General features: G+C 47.1%; 1 protein-coding gene across 3 annotated transcripts in view; it reads left to right on the top strand.

The window, feature by feature from the left end:
• The window catches only part of MYO10 (myosin X), a 189,963-nt gene that overhangs the window by 40,722 nt on the left and 132,644 nt on the right, over nt 1–16,597 (top strand). For 2 of the 3 annotated variants that reach the window (XM_036411035.2, XM_045571550.1), the window contains exon 2: nt 886–984. The exons of the other annotated variant lie outside the window; for it this stretch is intronic. In XM_036411035.2, coding sequence (XP_036266928.1) covers nt 886–984 — 99 coding nt within the window. The remainder of the gene's footprint in view (nt 1–885; nt 985–16,597) is intronic. 3 annotated transcript variants of the gene reach the window in all.

Genomic DNA, 16,597 nt, shown 5'->3' with positions numbered 1-16,597 from the left:
ACATTCCTACCAGTGGATTGGGCTCCGATATTTACTAAAACCTTAGTCCCTCTTGGTGAATCCAGTTGGCTCATGGATTTGGTACAAGTAGGAAGTCTGATGCCCTCCAAGAGGGCACGGCACGTACATGGGGCTTGGGCCCAGGAAAATGGGAGCCCTCGCAGGTCCCAAGAGTTCTCAACTTGGGGTGAAGCAAAGTAGTGACTTGGCCAAATTTGTGGTTTCTGGAAGCCAACTGCCTGGGATTGAGTTCTCTCTTCGTCTTGAGATGCTGGGCATAAAACTTTACCTCTGGACCTCTATTTCTCCATCTGTAAACTGGGCATGATAATAGTTCCTGCCTTAACAGTTGTGTTTGTGAAATGAGACAATCCCTGTTAAGTCAGTGGCACTCAGTAACACAGGGGCTACCATTTCTCAGCCCCTTCTTTGTTCTCTCTGTCCAAGTGGGCCTCCTCTCAGTCACACCTCTCTATGGTAAAGCTTCAGATGACACTTTCTGAAGAGTCATTCTTTGCTTGTTTGAGAAGAACATTTGCATTTCAAAAAGTTTCTTTTTCTTAAAATAAATTTTTATTGATTTCAGAGAAGAAGGGAGAAGGAGAGAGAGAGAGAGAGAGAGGAGAGGGAGAAGGAGAGAAACTCATTGATCGACTGCCTCCTGCACACCCCAAACTGGAGATCGAGCCCACAACTGGGGTATGTGTCCTTGACCAGAATCGAGCCTGGGACCTTTCAGTCCGCAGGCCAATGCTCTATCCACTAAGTCAAGCCGGCTAGGGCAAAATAGTTTCTTTTTTTAAAGGAATGCCATAGTCACAGTAATTTCGAGGGCGGTGTTTTGCCACCAAATGCATCATTAAATTCTGTTTATTTTGTTTACAGGGAGCACGGGTCTGGCTGAGAGAAAATGGCCAGCACTTTCCGAGTACCGTCAATTCTTGTGCGGAGGGCGTCGTAGTCTTCCAGACAGACTACGGTCAGGTGAGCACAGTCCCTTCGCCGAGGAATGCCAAGTGCGCGTCTGGAGTGTGTGTGCGACGCAGTGTGTTCTGCAGGGGGGCACGGAGGTTCCAGCCGGGGCGGCACTGAGCCTCCACTCGGCTCCACTTGGCCGCTCTCCCTCCTGGGGGATCGTGTCCAAGAATCAGAAGTATGGAATGCAAGCAGCTGGAGGAAAAGTCCGAGTAGATTGATGCTTGCTCATTGCTTTCCTTATTACCACTTTCCCTTAGAATTCTTAAACTATTCCTAGAGGATCGGAGATACTGGCTGCCAGGGAGACGAGTGTGGCGGTGTCCTGATTCCTGTAAGAATCAAACTGATTAAACCACCACCCTTGTCCGTGCCCCCCCATGGAGTTCCCCCCCTCCCCTTGCTCCCTATCTACCTTGTTAGCTGCTGCAGAAGCGCCTTCTGTGTGTGGGAATTCTGCTGCTCCTGATTCTCCGTTTTGTGTGTAAAACAAATGAAAAGCCCTGTCACTGAAAACCGAAATAAGAAACTGGCTCATTGATTGTGCAGCCGACTCTTGAACAACACAGGTTTGAACTATGCAGGCCACTTATACATGGGTTTTTCTTGTGTTGTTTTTTTTTTTAAGTATATTTTTATTGATTTCAGAGAGGAAGGGAAAGGGAGGGAGAGAGAGAAACATCGATATTGGGAGAATTATTGATCGGCTGCCTCCTGCTTGCCCCACACTGGGCATCGAGTCCACAATCCAGGCATGTGGCCTGAGCAGGAACTGAACCGTGACCTCCTGGTACATAGGTCTATATACTCAACCACTGAGCCACGCCAGGCAGCCCTGGATTTTTGTGTTTTCCCCCCCAAGAAATGTTATAAATGTGGTTTCTCTTCCTCATAACTTTCTTAACGTTTTCTTTTCTTTAGCTTACCTTATTGTAAGAATACAGTATATAATGTATATAAATGTACAAAAATGTATGTTAATCGACTATTCATGTTATTGGTGAGACTTCCGGCCAACAGTAGGCTATTCATAAAGTTTTGGGAGAGTCAAAAGTTATATGCAAATTTTTCAACTGTATCTGAATAATTGTGAAAGGGGCCCAGTCTCTCCGTTTTCATGGAGATTAATTTTAATATTACGAATGGGTTCCTCCCTCAGAAGCACATGTCAAAATTTAAGACATAAAGGAGTAAGAGGATGTCATATGCCAGTATTTAAAACGCAGAGTTTCTGAGTCTCATTGGTAAGTCGTGCTGAGCATGAAAGCTGCAAGGCCAGTGCTGGGCGCGCTCTGCCTCTCAGCCCAGCTGGTCCCCGTGGGGTGGTACCTGTCTCATTTCTTGGCCTCCTGAGGAGTGTTTTCCTGGGCTGTTTTGTAGCTCCTCAGATGCTTTTTCATCTGAGTCTTGAATGGCTCTCCAGAATTCATCTGGTGGTGTGAGGCGATAGCTCTGTTTTGTGGACGTAGATTGGGGGGTGGCATCGGGAGAAGGTGGCAAAGGGATCTCATGTTTAACAGCCCTCGCAGGTGTGGTCGCTGCACTGGTGCCCAGCCTGGTTCCTTTCCCAGCAGGTTGTCCGGTCGTGTTGTGTGACCTATAAACCGACGGGATGACTTCTGCGGACCCTCAGGGTCAGGCGCTGCAGTGATGCTGAAGTGCAGGCTTGGTCGGCATTTTTCTGTCTTCCCTTGACTTCCGCCTTTTTCTTTCTCACTGGCCCCACGAATCCAGTCCCTTTCAGGTCCCGTACATACTTCTCAAGATGCAATAAAAAAAGGAAAACAATACTTAGTGTACCAGTTGGACATAAGTATTCCTAAAAGATTTATAATGCTATTATTTTTGTTGTTGACTTATCTTTTCATCCCAAAGATAATATTTTAAATCTTCCCCTCTTTTTTGAAAAAAAGGTGGTGAAAATACACACAACATTAAATTTACTATCTTAAGCACTTTATCGTGCAGTTCGGGAGTGTGAAGTGCAACAGAGCTTTAGGTATCTTTCTTCCCATAATATGGAAACTATACCCACCAAACACGGGTCCCGCATCTCTGCTCCCCTAGTCTTGTGACCCCCTTTCTACTTTCTGTCTCTGTTGCTTTGACTGCTTCACATATCCATAGGGGTGGGACCATACAACATTTGCCATTTATTTGTGACTGGCTTATTTTGCTTAACTGTCCTCAAGGTTCTAAGACACTTTCTGTCCTCATTTCCGCTTTGCTTGGTGGATGAAGGCTTCTCACATGGCACCTTCGGCAGCTCTGTGGTGCTCCTGCCTGTGACCTGTGGTCGGCAGCCTGTGTCACAGCCCAGGGACAGCTCTCTGAGAGGGTGGAAATGGGATGGGATGGTCAGGGAGCCGTCCTGTTTACTCTTGACAGTAGTTATGGATTGTGGGTTTAGAAAGAACGAAGCAAGAATAACGTGTACTTACACATGAAAACAGCGCTCAACGTGGACTTCTGATCTTCAGTGCGTCTTCAAATACTTGGTCTTAATGTTGTCTACTCTGTCATTCCCAAGTCTAACAAGTATAATTAGCTCGGTGATTTGTGTAGGAATTGCAGGGTTTAAAGTATGAGAAAAGTGAGATGAGATCGAAAGAATTGGGCTCAGACTAGGATCAAGAACTGGCAGTGGCCAAAAGACTCTAGTTTCCTTTTTTACTTGACCTACAAGTTCACTGTGGGGCATAGTGGCGTGGTCACCGAGGAGCAGAAGTTCATTTACTGCTCCCGATGCCTAGAAATACCTGCTTTTTAATGGGGCTGGGACAAATTCTTTTTTCTTAAATCTTTATTGTTGAAAGTATTACATATGTCCTCCTTTTCTCCCTTTTGACCCCCTTTAGCCTGCCCCCGCCCCCATCCTGGCCTTTACCACCCTATTATCCGTGTTCCTGGGTTATGCTCATATGCATACAAGGTCTTTGATTGATCTCTTCCCACCCACCCACCCCCTCACCCTCACTTTCCCTCTGAGATTCAATACTCTGTTCAAATGCTTCCGTGTCTCTGGATCTGTTTTGTTGAACAGTTTATTTTGGGATAAATTCTTGAAGGAATCCGGTCAAAGATGCCGAGCATGGCCTTCCTTGTCCTAGTCAAGCCCGATGTATAGTAACTTTCCAAGGCATTGGCTGATTTCAACCCAATTTGGAATGTTATAAAAGGGTGTTAAAAAAATGTTGTTTCTGACATAGCCAATATGGCACAGTCAGTTGGGCATCCTCCGGTGCACCAAAAGGTTGCTGGTTTGCTTGCCAGTCAGGGCACTTGCCTAGGCTGTAAGCTCAATCACTGGTAGAGGGTGTGCAGAAGGCAGCTGATAGATGTTCTGAACTCACATCGCTGTTTCTTTCTCTCTCTCTCTAAAAAATAAAATGAATAAATTGTTTTTAAAAAGAAAATAAATTGTTGTTTCTGGGGAAGAGGGAAGAATGGGGATATATTGTTTAATGAGTCCAGCTTCAGTTTTGGAAGATGAAAAGGCGGTGAAGGTGGATGGTGGTGATGGTTATGGTTACACAACAGTGTGAGTGGATTTAATGCCACTGAACCTTTGCTTAATGGTCAGGATGGTAACTTTTATATTTATATGTATATTTTTGTGCACACACATAAAAGATATTAATGTTTGAAGTCAGTTGGTAACTGGTAAAACATGCCAATGGGTATTTTTTTTTTAATATCTTTAAAAAGTCTTTTGATGAAAAATTTATGTTGCCAAAATACGACTTCTCAGAAACATAGACGGCTTGAAAAACTAATGACTCTGGCCCAGAGCAGAGCACCTCAAACTTTGCTGTTCACAGTCCACAGTGGGGGGCTCCCTCCCATGCCAGTTCTGATCGGCAGGTCTGGGAGGGGGCTGAGGGTCGTGCATTTCTCACAAGCTCCTTGGTGACTCGATGCTGCTGGTTCTTGAGCCCCAGTGGAGGAGTGAGAATTTAAAGACATTCCTGGAAGTCACCTTAAGGCCATGGTTACGGCAGGGAAGTCTCCTCGACCTCTTCCATCCGCCTCCTTGCAGGAAACAACGGTAAACATAAGGTGGAGGACTTCAGAGAGAAAGCTGGAAAATACTTCTTCGGTCTTTCAAGGCTTTTCTTTTCTTGGTGTCCTCCCTTCCAACAACCATTCCACCTTGAGCGTGGCCAGGGGTGGTGCTGGCTGCAGCTTAATAATCCTCAAGTGAATGAAAAAGCAGTTTTTAAAATTCTCTTTAGTGTTAGAGACCGAGGAGAGCCTCGTGTGACTCAACTCCTACAGCGGAACCCCCTGGACCCTGGGAGTCATAGGCGATAGCGAGGCAGCACAAAAGGCCGTGTTTTCTTATTTTCTTCAGTCTCTGAGAACTTTGCACACTCATGCAAGCTGTTCTTTCTTGGCAAGGGAGATAGTTTTAAAGCTCCCTTAACATTCCATCCCACACGAACATTTTAATTGCTGCTGATGGGTCCTCGGAATACGGAGGACCGAAATACTCCCCGTGGACTCATAACTTATGCTACACTCACCAGCAAATATTTGCAGAAGGAAAAAGAAAACGTGCAAGTGACAAGCTAACACACTTGGTTGAAAAATATGCATAGTTGTGTCCTCAGGAGGAGGCAGTACACGGGCAGGTCAGCACATGCCCCGAAATGTCAAAATTACTAGCTTATCGTCCCAGATAACAAGCTCCGGACAGAGATTGAGAAGAGGCAAATTAGAAGGCACCAGGATTCTGCCGGATGCAGATGTGGCTGGGCGCTCAACGCTTGTCCAGTGCCGCCTTCCAGTCTTACCCTTTCTGACGTGAGGCTGTCTTTTCTGGAACATGCACCAGGCACATGGGTGATCACAGTGGCACCCTTTATGCACATTGTAGAATTGAGCAATAAATTCTAAATTAGATTTTTTTTTTTCTTCACTTGGAGAGTGAACTATTATCTCTGACTGCTCTGAAATTGCTTAGAGCACATGTGTCAAACACAAGGCCCGCGGGCCAAATCCGTCCCGCCAGGCCTTGCAATGTGGCCCGCACCGCGCTGTCATCACTGCACTCCGCTGCGTTTCCATCACAATGACAGTTTATGACTGTTCAGTAAACCATTCGGCCCGCGATTTAGGCTGGATTTTAGATTTTGGCCCCTTCTCTGATTGAGTTTGACACCCCTAGCTTAGAGAGAGATCAATCTACCTAATTGTACAATATTTTAAAGGGTAATTATTTAACGTATCCCAGTAAACTTAGGACTATTACGGCATGCAATGATTTTGTAGGATTTTCTGTGAGCAGTCTCTGTATGGGATCTTCTGAAATATTCTACTGGCAGGAGATGTAATTGTCCCAATCTACAAATAGATGCCCTCCTCCGTGCCCTTCACTTTTTATTTGCAACAAACATAATTAGACGTTGTTTTTCAAAGTTATTCTTCTCATTCTATTAATCCGGGAAAAGGCTATTAGGTTGCCTGGCACTTTGAAGTCACCCCCCTAGAAAGACTTACCCGGCCACACAGGAAACACAATCCTCATTATTTATAATCACATCTCTCATTCAAAGCTGTCTCTACCGTTTTTTGGTTTGACCTTCTGGTTTGGCTTGTTAGAATTCATATAAGATGGGCCCAATGTTGTGAAACTTGATAATGGGTCAGTGTAGTGATTTTTAATAATTTTTTAAAGTAATTTTCACACTTTCTTCCATGGCCAACTGCCTTTTTTTTTTTTTTTTTTTTTTTTTTTTTTTTTTTTTTTTTTTTTTTTTTTTTTTTTTTTTTTTTTTTTTTTTTTCCTTCTTTCTCCCCTCCACTTTGCCCCCATGGGTTCCTTTTTTGTGTCCCTTGAATGCCTACAGACATATGTGGCCTTTTGACCTCTCCACCCCCTCCCTCTGGAGCACTCCTGTGTCCTGGAGACATCTGCCCCAGGCCTGCTGAGTGCTGGCTTACTGACTGCGGCCTGCCGCACGGCTCTGTCCCATTTTAGAGCTCCAAATAACAGCGGGACCACACGTTGTCAGGAATTGGACAACTAGACTCTGTGATTTCAACCTTTTGGGGGAAGCGGGGGTCCGAGTCGAGTCTGACTGCTGATGGATCGTAGGTGTAGCCGAGTGAGACATCTCCCATGAAAGGGAGCTGACTGCACAAACTGGCCCCAAGGGCCCAGGAATGCCTGTGCTTCTCAGCAGCCAGGGGAGCCGCATTCCAGGCCTCACACGCAAAGCCAGCTGTTGGCAGGGGCAGCTGCCTGGGGACAGACGTCCCTCCCACCCCCTCCTCCTCCAGGAGCCGGTGGGATGTGAGCAACCATTGGCACTGCCCCCAAGTGAGGTGGCCAGCAGCGAGGGACCAGCTGGAGTCTCCAGGGTAGCTCACAGCCCAGGAGAGAGTCTCCAGGCTATTACTGGTGGAGGAAGAGGGACAGACCTCAACTTACGAAGATGGAGAAAAAGGAGTATGGAGGGCAGTATTAATGATACAGAAGTAGTGTCCTTGGACTCTAGGGGCCACATGCCAAACTCAGGGATAGCAAGACATTCTTCCTAGTCAGCTGTCCTGGACATAATTCCCCTCCCCCACTCCCCATTTTATTTTGTATTGGTTTCAGGTATATAGGTTAGTGGTTAGACGATCATATACTTTCCATAGCGTGCTCCTAAACATTCTCGGTACCCCATCTGACACCACCATACATAGTTATTACAGTACTAGAGGCCCGGTGATGAAAATTCATGCACTCGGGGCAGGGTGTGTCCCTTAGCCTGGCATCCGCCCTCTCCCAGCCTGGGAGCCCTCAGGGGATGTCCACCTGCTGGCTTAGGCCTGCTCCCCAGGGGATTGGGCCTAAGCTGGCAGTCAGACATTCCTCTGGCAGCTCGCAGGGGATGTCCAACTAACAGCTTAGGCCTGCTCCTCGGTGGAATCGCACTGAGCACCAGGAGGCAGCTCCTGCATTGAGCATCTGCCCCCTGGTGGTCAGTGCACATCATAATGACAGGTCATTCTGCCCTTAGGGTCAATTTGCATATTACCCTTTTATTATATAGGAATTATATAGGATAGGATTATTGGCTGTAGTTCCTATGCTGCACCTACTTCCTTGGGACTGTTCCATAATTACCAGTTGGGCTACTTAGTGTGCCGCACCAGCACAGCCAAGGGTTCAGCGAGCCTGAGGGAGGGCTGGTGAAGGATGAAGAAAAGGGACAGTCAAGAGAATAAGCTGGGTCTAGGTGGATCTTCTGTGCCTGGCTGAGGCCACAGAACCGATCCAGACTGCAAAGCTGAGGCTTTATTTATAGTCAGGGACAAACAAGGTAATTTACAATGTTGTAAATTTCACTTGTTTTGGCAGCAAATTGCTGCCCCTCCCACAGCCCATTAGCTACCCAGGAAAGATCTAGGGAGCAGTCACAAGATCGAGCTTAATCATGCTTAGAGGACTGTGCCCTCCAAGCTGGGACTTGTTTGCGACTTTGCTAGCAGGTCAGTCCGAGGCTTAAACTATAACCGTTCTCAATATCTTAGTCCCCTCACCTCTTTCACCCAGTCCCCTTTTGTTATTTTTAAAGTATATTTTATCTCCTCAAACTTTCTTATGTCCTTTTTTGTGTGTAAGTATTTTTATATTAATGCATGTATTTGGGAGAAACCTTATACACTTTTTTTTTCTGGACAGGAAAGAAACATAGGTGCTGTGTCTTTTGGCTTCTATGGTCTCTCAAGTCTCAGATGTCCCATATTTTGCAATTGCTGCTTCCAACCAAATGAACCTGCGGAGGTCTTGTTGAACCATATGAAATCGCCATCTCTCTAGGGTGAGAGAGTTGAATATTGGCAATTTTATGTGGCCCTCTTTTAATTTTGTGTTTTAGCTTATCTATATGTTTATGACTTGAAAGCTAGAACTTTTGTGATGTACAGTAAAGTTAAACAGAGTCATGTTTCTGCAGGTGAGGTGAAGGGCAAAGCATGTCCCTATAATGATATGCAGCCCTGGTTCTTGCAGTACCACTGCCATCTTCACTGTTTGTTACTGCTGTGACATTTTGCATTCCTTTTGTGGTTTTCCGTTTTTCTGATGCTTAAAAAACTTGCCTCGGTGGGTCTCTACTGCAAGTGTCCAAGTTGGAGGTAAAAGAAAAATGAATTAATATACAATTTATTCTTTGGAACTGGAGCTTGGGTTTTTTCATATTGTCATGTTTGAGTGTTTGTGTTTATTGTGGGAAATATAAATGACATAAAGCTGGCCATTTTAACCATTTTTGAGTATATAATTCAGTGGCATTAGTTGCATCTGTAGCGTGTGTAATCATCACCATTATCCATTTTCAAAACTTTTTCCTCACCCCAAACAGCAACTCTATAATCATTAAGTACTGACTTTCTATACAGTTTATTTTTTAGCTACCTTCCTTTTGGATGCTTTTCTTGTGCCGATTTTAGAAATAAGAGGATGTTAGAAATTCTTGTCTGTGTCTTTTCTTAAGGAGTAGACAGCATTAGGAAGCAATAGCTTTACTCAGTTCCAGATTCCTGGGTGACTTAGGACCGCGGCCCAGCACTGAGCATTGGGCACTGGCCATGGATGTGCACATGGGGGGGAGGTACTGGAGGTACTGCCTGGGATGGGCAGAGGGCCCTTCCCCAGAGGAAGGTGACTGCACAATCATTCAGAAATTAGGGAGAACGAGGGGCATGATGGTGACAAATGGCAATTTTTAAGAATCAGATGCATTTGGCTCTTTTTGTTGAAACTTCAGTATAGGCCCATCTGTTATTCTTGGAATTCACTTCAATCAAAACAGTGCAGCTGTATTAAAGGGACAACGCAGAGCTGGGAAACTTCTAAATTCTCTGTTCTTTTCCCACAATATGCTGTTTCATCCTGGAAATACCCGCCTCTGAGATGGATATGACACGAGTTTCTTAGAATCAGAATTCATTTTCCTCCAGAGACTGAGCGCCAGGGGGGCTTTCAGTCTTGCTTTGAAGACCAAGTCCAACTCGCTTGGTTTGGAGTGGGAAAAAATCATGTTTCTGTGTTCTGAAAGCCATGTGATTGGCCCTCCAGACCTCTTCTGAGAATCTGGTTTGGCATCTATGGCTCAGAGATAGGAAGTCAAATGTTTCCATTAATTTTCACTCTGAAATGATAGAAAAAAAAATGATGTCAGCTTGTTTATTAGTGTACTTTAATTTTTTAAAATGTATTTTTATTCGGAGAGAAAGAGAGAGAGAGAGAGAGAGAGAGAGAGAGAGAGAGAAACATCAATGATGATAGAGAATCATTGATTGGCTGCCTCCTGCAGGCCTCCTATTGGGGATCAAGCCTGCAACCCAGCATGTGCCCTTGACTGAAATCAAACCCGGGACCCTTCAGTCCACAGGCCGATGCTCTATCCCCTGAGCCAAACCAGCTAGGGCTTGTTAGTGTACTTAGCTCCAGAGAAAAACATGTGAGATTTTTCAAGTCACAGCTCTGGGTGGAATGCTCCCTTACTGTAGCCTGGGAGCAGACTGTCGCTCAGGCAGCCTGGGGGCTCGTCTTTCCCCCTTTTGGGAATCTGGTTCCTGCAGAGTGCGCCTAGCTCTCCACCTTCACCCACGGATGAACACCCCGAGGGAGACCCTCCCAGAGAGAACTTCTCGACCTCTCCATTCAGTCACTGTGCTGATTTGATTTTCGTTCTCTTTCCCCACCAAGCTCTCTGAAAAGGGGGCCTTCTCATTGTTGTGTCTGTAGCAACTACCGTAGGAGCAAAGCCCGGTTGGGGAGGCCCTCAACAAATACGAAGCCAGGCTAGGCATTAGAATGCTGTGGGCTCTGCTGAGACTGTTTTATAGCATTTCAGTAAAGAAATGGCGAGTCTTAAAGGACCACAAGTGACAGAAGAAAAAGCCTCGTGTTGCGAGTATCGGGGTGGGAGTTTCGCTGTGTGATGCCTACCCTGGCGGTTTATAAACTTGGAGATGGATTGGACACACCAGTTCCCCTCCTTGGACCTGAGGACTTCACAGGACCGGAGTGAAATAAAGGGCATTGGAGATCATTTGAGCTTTTTCCAACTTCTTTCATGTGATAAGCTTCAAACTTACATGAATTGCATTTTCATTTTTTTTGAGAGGGAGGAGGTGGATATTGATTTCGGTTCAGAATATTTTCCCAAGGTTTGGCATTTTGACACCTGAGATTGCTATTCCATGTGCTTCCACCTCTACACTGAGACAGGAAGCAGTTTACGGCGACAAACACTATAAGCTTGGTCGGTGTTCTAAGGACTGTGGGCTGGGTCAAGTGTTCTGGACCCCAGCTAGCAAGGGTGCACACGGTTTCTGTTCTGCTTCCTGCTGTCTTCCCAGCTCCTGGAAAATCCCAATGGCAAGACCTGAGTCCCTCCTGGCTGCTGGGGTCAGTCTCCCTGTTTCTTTAAGTGGATGTAGCTTAAGTGGATTAGCAATCCAGCTTATTTCCGGCCCTTGCTTACAACATAGCTTTTGTCTTCCACCCTCACCTCCCTTGAACTAAACAGCCAGGCCCCTCCCTGCCTGGCCCTCGCACTGGGCGGGTGGTTGGATGGGGAGGGAGGAATGGATGGCTATTAGAGGTATTTACCGCTCCATGAAGCTGGAGTGGAACATACACACACGAAACATTTTGTTTGCAGGAGAGCAAATGGCCTCTGCCCTGGGTCACACCTTCTTTGGCTTCCTGTCCTCCTTTGGCCAACTTGACTTGCTCCGTTGTGGATACGTCTTCTTTCCTCCCTGGATCTATTGAATGAGCTTCTTCCCACTCCTTAGGCTTGGTCTCTTTCTTTGGACTCAAGCCTCCCTCTGACCTGCCTGTGCCTCCTGTCTTTGGTTGGCTTCTGGGTTCCAGGTTCTGTATTGGGGTAGCTCGGCTGACTTGTGCCCGGTGTAAGCCTGCGGCCTATCCAGACCCAGACCCTTCCTACAACCAGCGAGAATCCTGGTCTTGCAATGGAATCGTTCAGGCATGAAGAGAAGAGCTGATAGATATTTTGTGCCATTGGACTCGTTTTTAGTTCCATGATTAGTTCAGCAAATTCAGTTGTTCATACTTGAAGGTAAGCAGGACACTAACTAGCATTTTAGCTACCCACGAGAACTGAAAATAGTTAACGCTGGGTGCTAAGCTCAGGCTAAATCAAAACTTGCTCTTTTTTTTGAGGCTTAAATAAATACTATGCTTTTATTATAAGTTTCATTGTATGAAAAATGTATGTGAAGACCTTATTTGGAAACACAACAATTTAGAAATTATCCCTGGGAACCATTGAACGCTGGGTGTGATTTCGGCAGGAAAAGCAGAGGCAATGTGTTAGAACCAATTCAGGCAATTGTCAGTGTGTGACTGATTTGCATTCTATTTCAAAAATTCATTTACAACCAGTTTTCCTGAAGACTTGATGGTAGAGGTGGGGAATTGCTGTATCCAACCCATCTCCAAAGACCTGTGTACTTACCGCAGTGCTGAGAAAGCTCTATTGCCTGGTTCTGACTTCACACGTGTGTTCAGAGTTCCAGCCTAGGATGCCACCACGGTGAGGTAAGGGAATTGCATTCTTCCCATGATCACCTCCTTGAGAGGAGAGCTGTGAGAAAAGGGGGCACCTCACTTCTAAGCCACAGCTTCCTCAGCAGGGCTGGCATTCAGGACGGGTCAAGGGGAGAGGATGCCATTGGTTGAGTGGCATCTCCACCTGGCAGCATGCTGGTGCATTCTGTCTGAATCCTCACAAATACTCTATGAGGATGGCGTGATTATGAGCATTTTTCTGAATCCTCACAAATACTCTATGAGGATGGCGTGATTATGAGCATTTTAGTGATATGGACATGGAGCTTTGGTGAAATAACATGTACTCAAGTCCACACTTGGTCAGCGATGAGTGACAGAGCTGGAGGTTGGGTCCATGGTGGCTCGTCCTCCCATTTGATCACCTCCCTTCTTAAGGAGGATGTGCAGGAGGATGAGGTGAGACTGGTGATGGGGGTTGACAATTTCGGTTCTCATACAGGTTATTTGTTTTCTCTCTTTAGGCTCCTCATACTCTTGTCATGACGTTTGTGCTTTCTCTTGAAGTCACTCTTTGTGGTGGCTCCCCCAGTTCCGCCCCACCTTTGTTTTATTGCCCTAGGCCCGTGGTTGGCAAACTGCAGCTTGTGAGCCACATGCGGCTCTTTGGCCCCTTGAGTGTGGCTCTTCCACAAAATACCAAGGCCTGGGCAAGTCTATTTTGAAGAAGTGGCATTAGAAGAAGTTTAAGTTTAAAAATTTTGACTCTTTTGCCAAGACCAGTTTGGGTCAGTGGATAGAGCGTCGGTCTGTAGACTGAAAGGTCCCAGGTTCGATTCCGGTCAAGGGCATGTACCTTGGTTGTGGGCTCATCCCCGGTAGGGGGGTGTGCAGGAGGCAGCTGGTCGATGTTTCTCTCTCATCAATGTTTCTAACTCTCTCTCTCTCTCCCTTCCTCTCTGTAAAAAATCAATAAAAAATATATATTTAAAAAAAATTTGGGCTCTGCAAAGAAATTTCAATCGTTGTACTGTTGATATCTGGCTCTGTGGACTAATGAGTTTGCCAACCACTGCTCTAGACACAGGGAATATAAGGGTCAGCAAAAATCACTTTAAAAAAAAGTTTCATTATCTTGTGTGCACAGACTTGCTTTTGCTTCTCCTGACGGTGTCTTTATCAGCCTGGCCGCATGTTACAGTTCGCTGGGCAGCGTGTACCCAGAGCCTTGGCCCTGCTCCACAATCACGAAATCCGAGTCTGGGCCGGGACTCAGGCCAGGGTGTGTTTTTCAAAAGGTTCTTGGGTGCCCTTTCGGGAGTGGCCAAATTCAGAGCCATTTCAGAGACAGAGGGAGCCTCATCTCAAAATATTACCTTAAAAGTTGTTGAAAGGGCACAGCTTTTGCATAGTGGACTTGGGGCTGATGTTACCCAGGATTCCTGGGCCTTGGTTTTTCCCATGCGGCTCCTTTTCTGGAAGTCTTTTCTCACATGGTTCTGTGAAATGCCTCCTGGGTACGCATTCTTTGTGACTGCGGCTCCCTCTGCCCGTCCATCTCTCTCTGCAGGGCATTGTACCTGCTCCTCATCTCCCCATCTCCACCTCTTTGCTCCCTCCCGCCCTCTCACGTGGGGATATGCCACGAGCGTGGGGCATTGGGATTTAAATGTCCCAAACCCACTGCAGTGTTTCTCGATGTGTGATAATCGTGGGGGCCCTCACCCCAGATCTGTGGGAGCCCACATCTCCGTGAACATGGTGCTGGGATCTTCAGTTTAACCGAGTTCCCGGGATGAATCTGATCATGTTGAAATTGGAAAACCATGAACACCGTGGGTATTTTGACCTGCGATACATTGGGGAGTGTCTTTCTTCCCTCTTCTCACCACCTCTCATCTGCTGTTTACTTCACACGGGGCTGCTCCCTGCCCTGGAAGGCCATGGCTCTGGGAGGGCCGGCCTTCTGGTGTTTGACACCCCCCTTCCTCCAGAGATGCACCTGACCGCCCCTGGGCTGGGTGAGATGCGGGTGAAGAGGGGCAGGGAGAATCCCACGTGGCGCCCAGCATTGGAAAGGACTGGGGCCGAGGCCCCGTGGGTCACCTTGGCTTGAGAGGGGCTATCCTGCTTAGCCCTGCAGTGAAAGCGTCAACTTCTGGCTTCCGCCTCAGGCTACTCAACAAGTAAAGGTGACGAACATTGCTACAGGGCTTCTCCTAAGCAGTGTGAAGGGAGGAGAGTGCCAGGGCACTCCCTGAGGTCAGGGGAACGGTCAGCACATGGTTTCTGGGTGGTTCGTCAAGCTCTATACTTTGCCGTGTTAAGCCTTAGTATGTTGTTTTTGTTTTTTTTTAAAGTAACATGTAGCCCTTTTGAAGGCAGCTGTTTGTATTGAGGTTACACATGTCAGGGACACCGCATTCCTGAGCTCAACAAAGTGCATGTAATTACTCCGTGTTCGGCGCAGACGGCAGCCCGGCCCCCACCCGCAGCCTGGGTTTACCGGCTGTGAGCTCAGAGCGGCTGTCACGTTGTTAAATGTTTGGGGGGGGGGGATCAAAAGAATCCTATTTTATGACACGCGAAAACGATAAGAAGTTGAGATTGGATGGAGTGGTGCTGGCCCTCGGCCACGGCCACTCGCTGGCTTGTCACTAGGACGTGTTCGGCGGCAGGCACGGAGAGCCGGGCAGCCCCGGGGACCTGCCATCTGGCCTCTGCAGGAGAGTTTGCTGACCCTGATCGAGGGCTCATTTTTCCCCAATTACTTCTGATATGCTATTTAGGGCTGCAGCGGGGGGGGAGAGGGGTCAGGGGGTAGGGGGAGGAGGAAGAAGGGGGAGCTTTAGTGGTTCCCAGTCCTGGCTGCAGGTTGGAATCACTTGAAGGGCTGCTAATTGAGAATCCTGGGCCTCTGTCCTGCGCCCAGTGGTACAGCTTCTCAGCGGGTGGGCCCAGGAATCCGTGCTGTGACCCCCACAAACAGATTGGTTCATGAAGGCCCAAATATTGTGTTTTCCCTGGGAGGGGAGGATGCTTGCCCAAGAGGATAAAACGCATCAGTGGCAAAGCCCCGTTTCCTGCTGCTTGTAGGGCAGCGGCTCAAGCCTGAACCAGCCTCAGAACCACCCGGACGGCTTGTTCAGCCATCGAGTCCTGGGCCTCCACCCAGAGCGTCCGCTTCAGCGAAGCTCGGGTGGGGCCTGGACAGTGGTGTGTCTGCTCCCGGGCGCTGCTCTGGTCTGAAGCCACCCTTTGAGAACCAGTGTATGGGGCTAGGCAGGCTGTGTGTGCATTAAAAAAAAAATCCATGCCCATGTTTAAGTAAAAGCATCTGATACACAGTCTTCTCCTCAAAGCGGGCTAGGCAGGCTGTGTGTGCACTAAAAAAAAAAAAAAAAATTTTAAATCCATGTTCTAAGTAAAAGCATCTGATACACAGTCTTCTCCTCAAAGCATGTTCTATGGAAGCACAGATGGTCGCTCGCGCAGTCCAAGTAGCTTTTGACGGCTGCAGCCGTGGGTCATGGTGCACAGTGCCTGTCAGGCCCGCGACAGGCTGGCGTTCTTGGTTTTAAGGGCTAACACCTGCCGGTGGTTTAGTCTGCAGCCCAGGCTTTTTTTTTGGGTCAATGCAAAGTCACTCCCAGGCACAGCAAAAACAAGAACACAGCCTGTGGGTTATGGGCTCAGCACTTTCAAACACGTCCGAGGAAGTATTTCAGAAGTGAGCTGATTGTGCTTGTACATGCTCAGAAGGTGCTGTGTAAATTTTGACACTGTGTGCTTATTTTTTAAATATATTTTATTGATTTTATTACAGAGAGGAAGGAAGAGGAATAGAGAGTTAGAAACATCGATGAGAGAGAAACATCCATCAGCTGCCTCCTGCACACCCCCTTCTGGGGATGTGCCCGCAACCAAGGTACATGCTTTTGACCGGAATTGAACCTGGGACCCTTCAGTCCGCAGGCCAACACTGTATCCACTGAGCCAAACCAGTTCGGGCACCGCGTGCTTATTTTTAATATTGAAGAGCAGTTAAGTTGTTAACTCATCCTTTGCGGGTAGGCA

This window comes from Pipistrellus kuhlii, unplaced genomic scaffold (genome assembly GCF_014108245.1).
Source record: "Pipistrellus kuhlii isolate mPipKuh1 unplaced genomic scaffold, mPipKuh1.p scaffold_m20_p_4, whole genome shotgun sequence".
In the NCBI taxonomy this organism is placed as follows: Eukaryota; Metazoa; Chordata; class Mammalia; order Chiroptera; family Vespertilionidae; genus Pipistrellus; species Pipistrellus kuhlii.
This window is presented reverse-complemented; position numbering and strand designations above follow the sequence as displayed.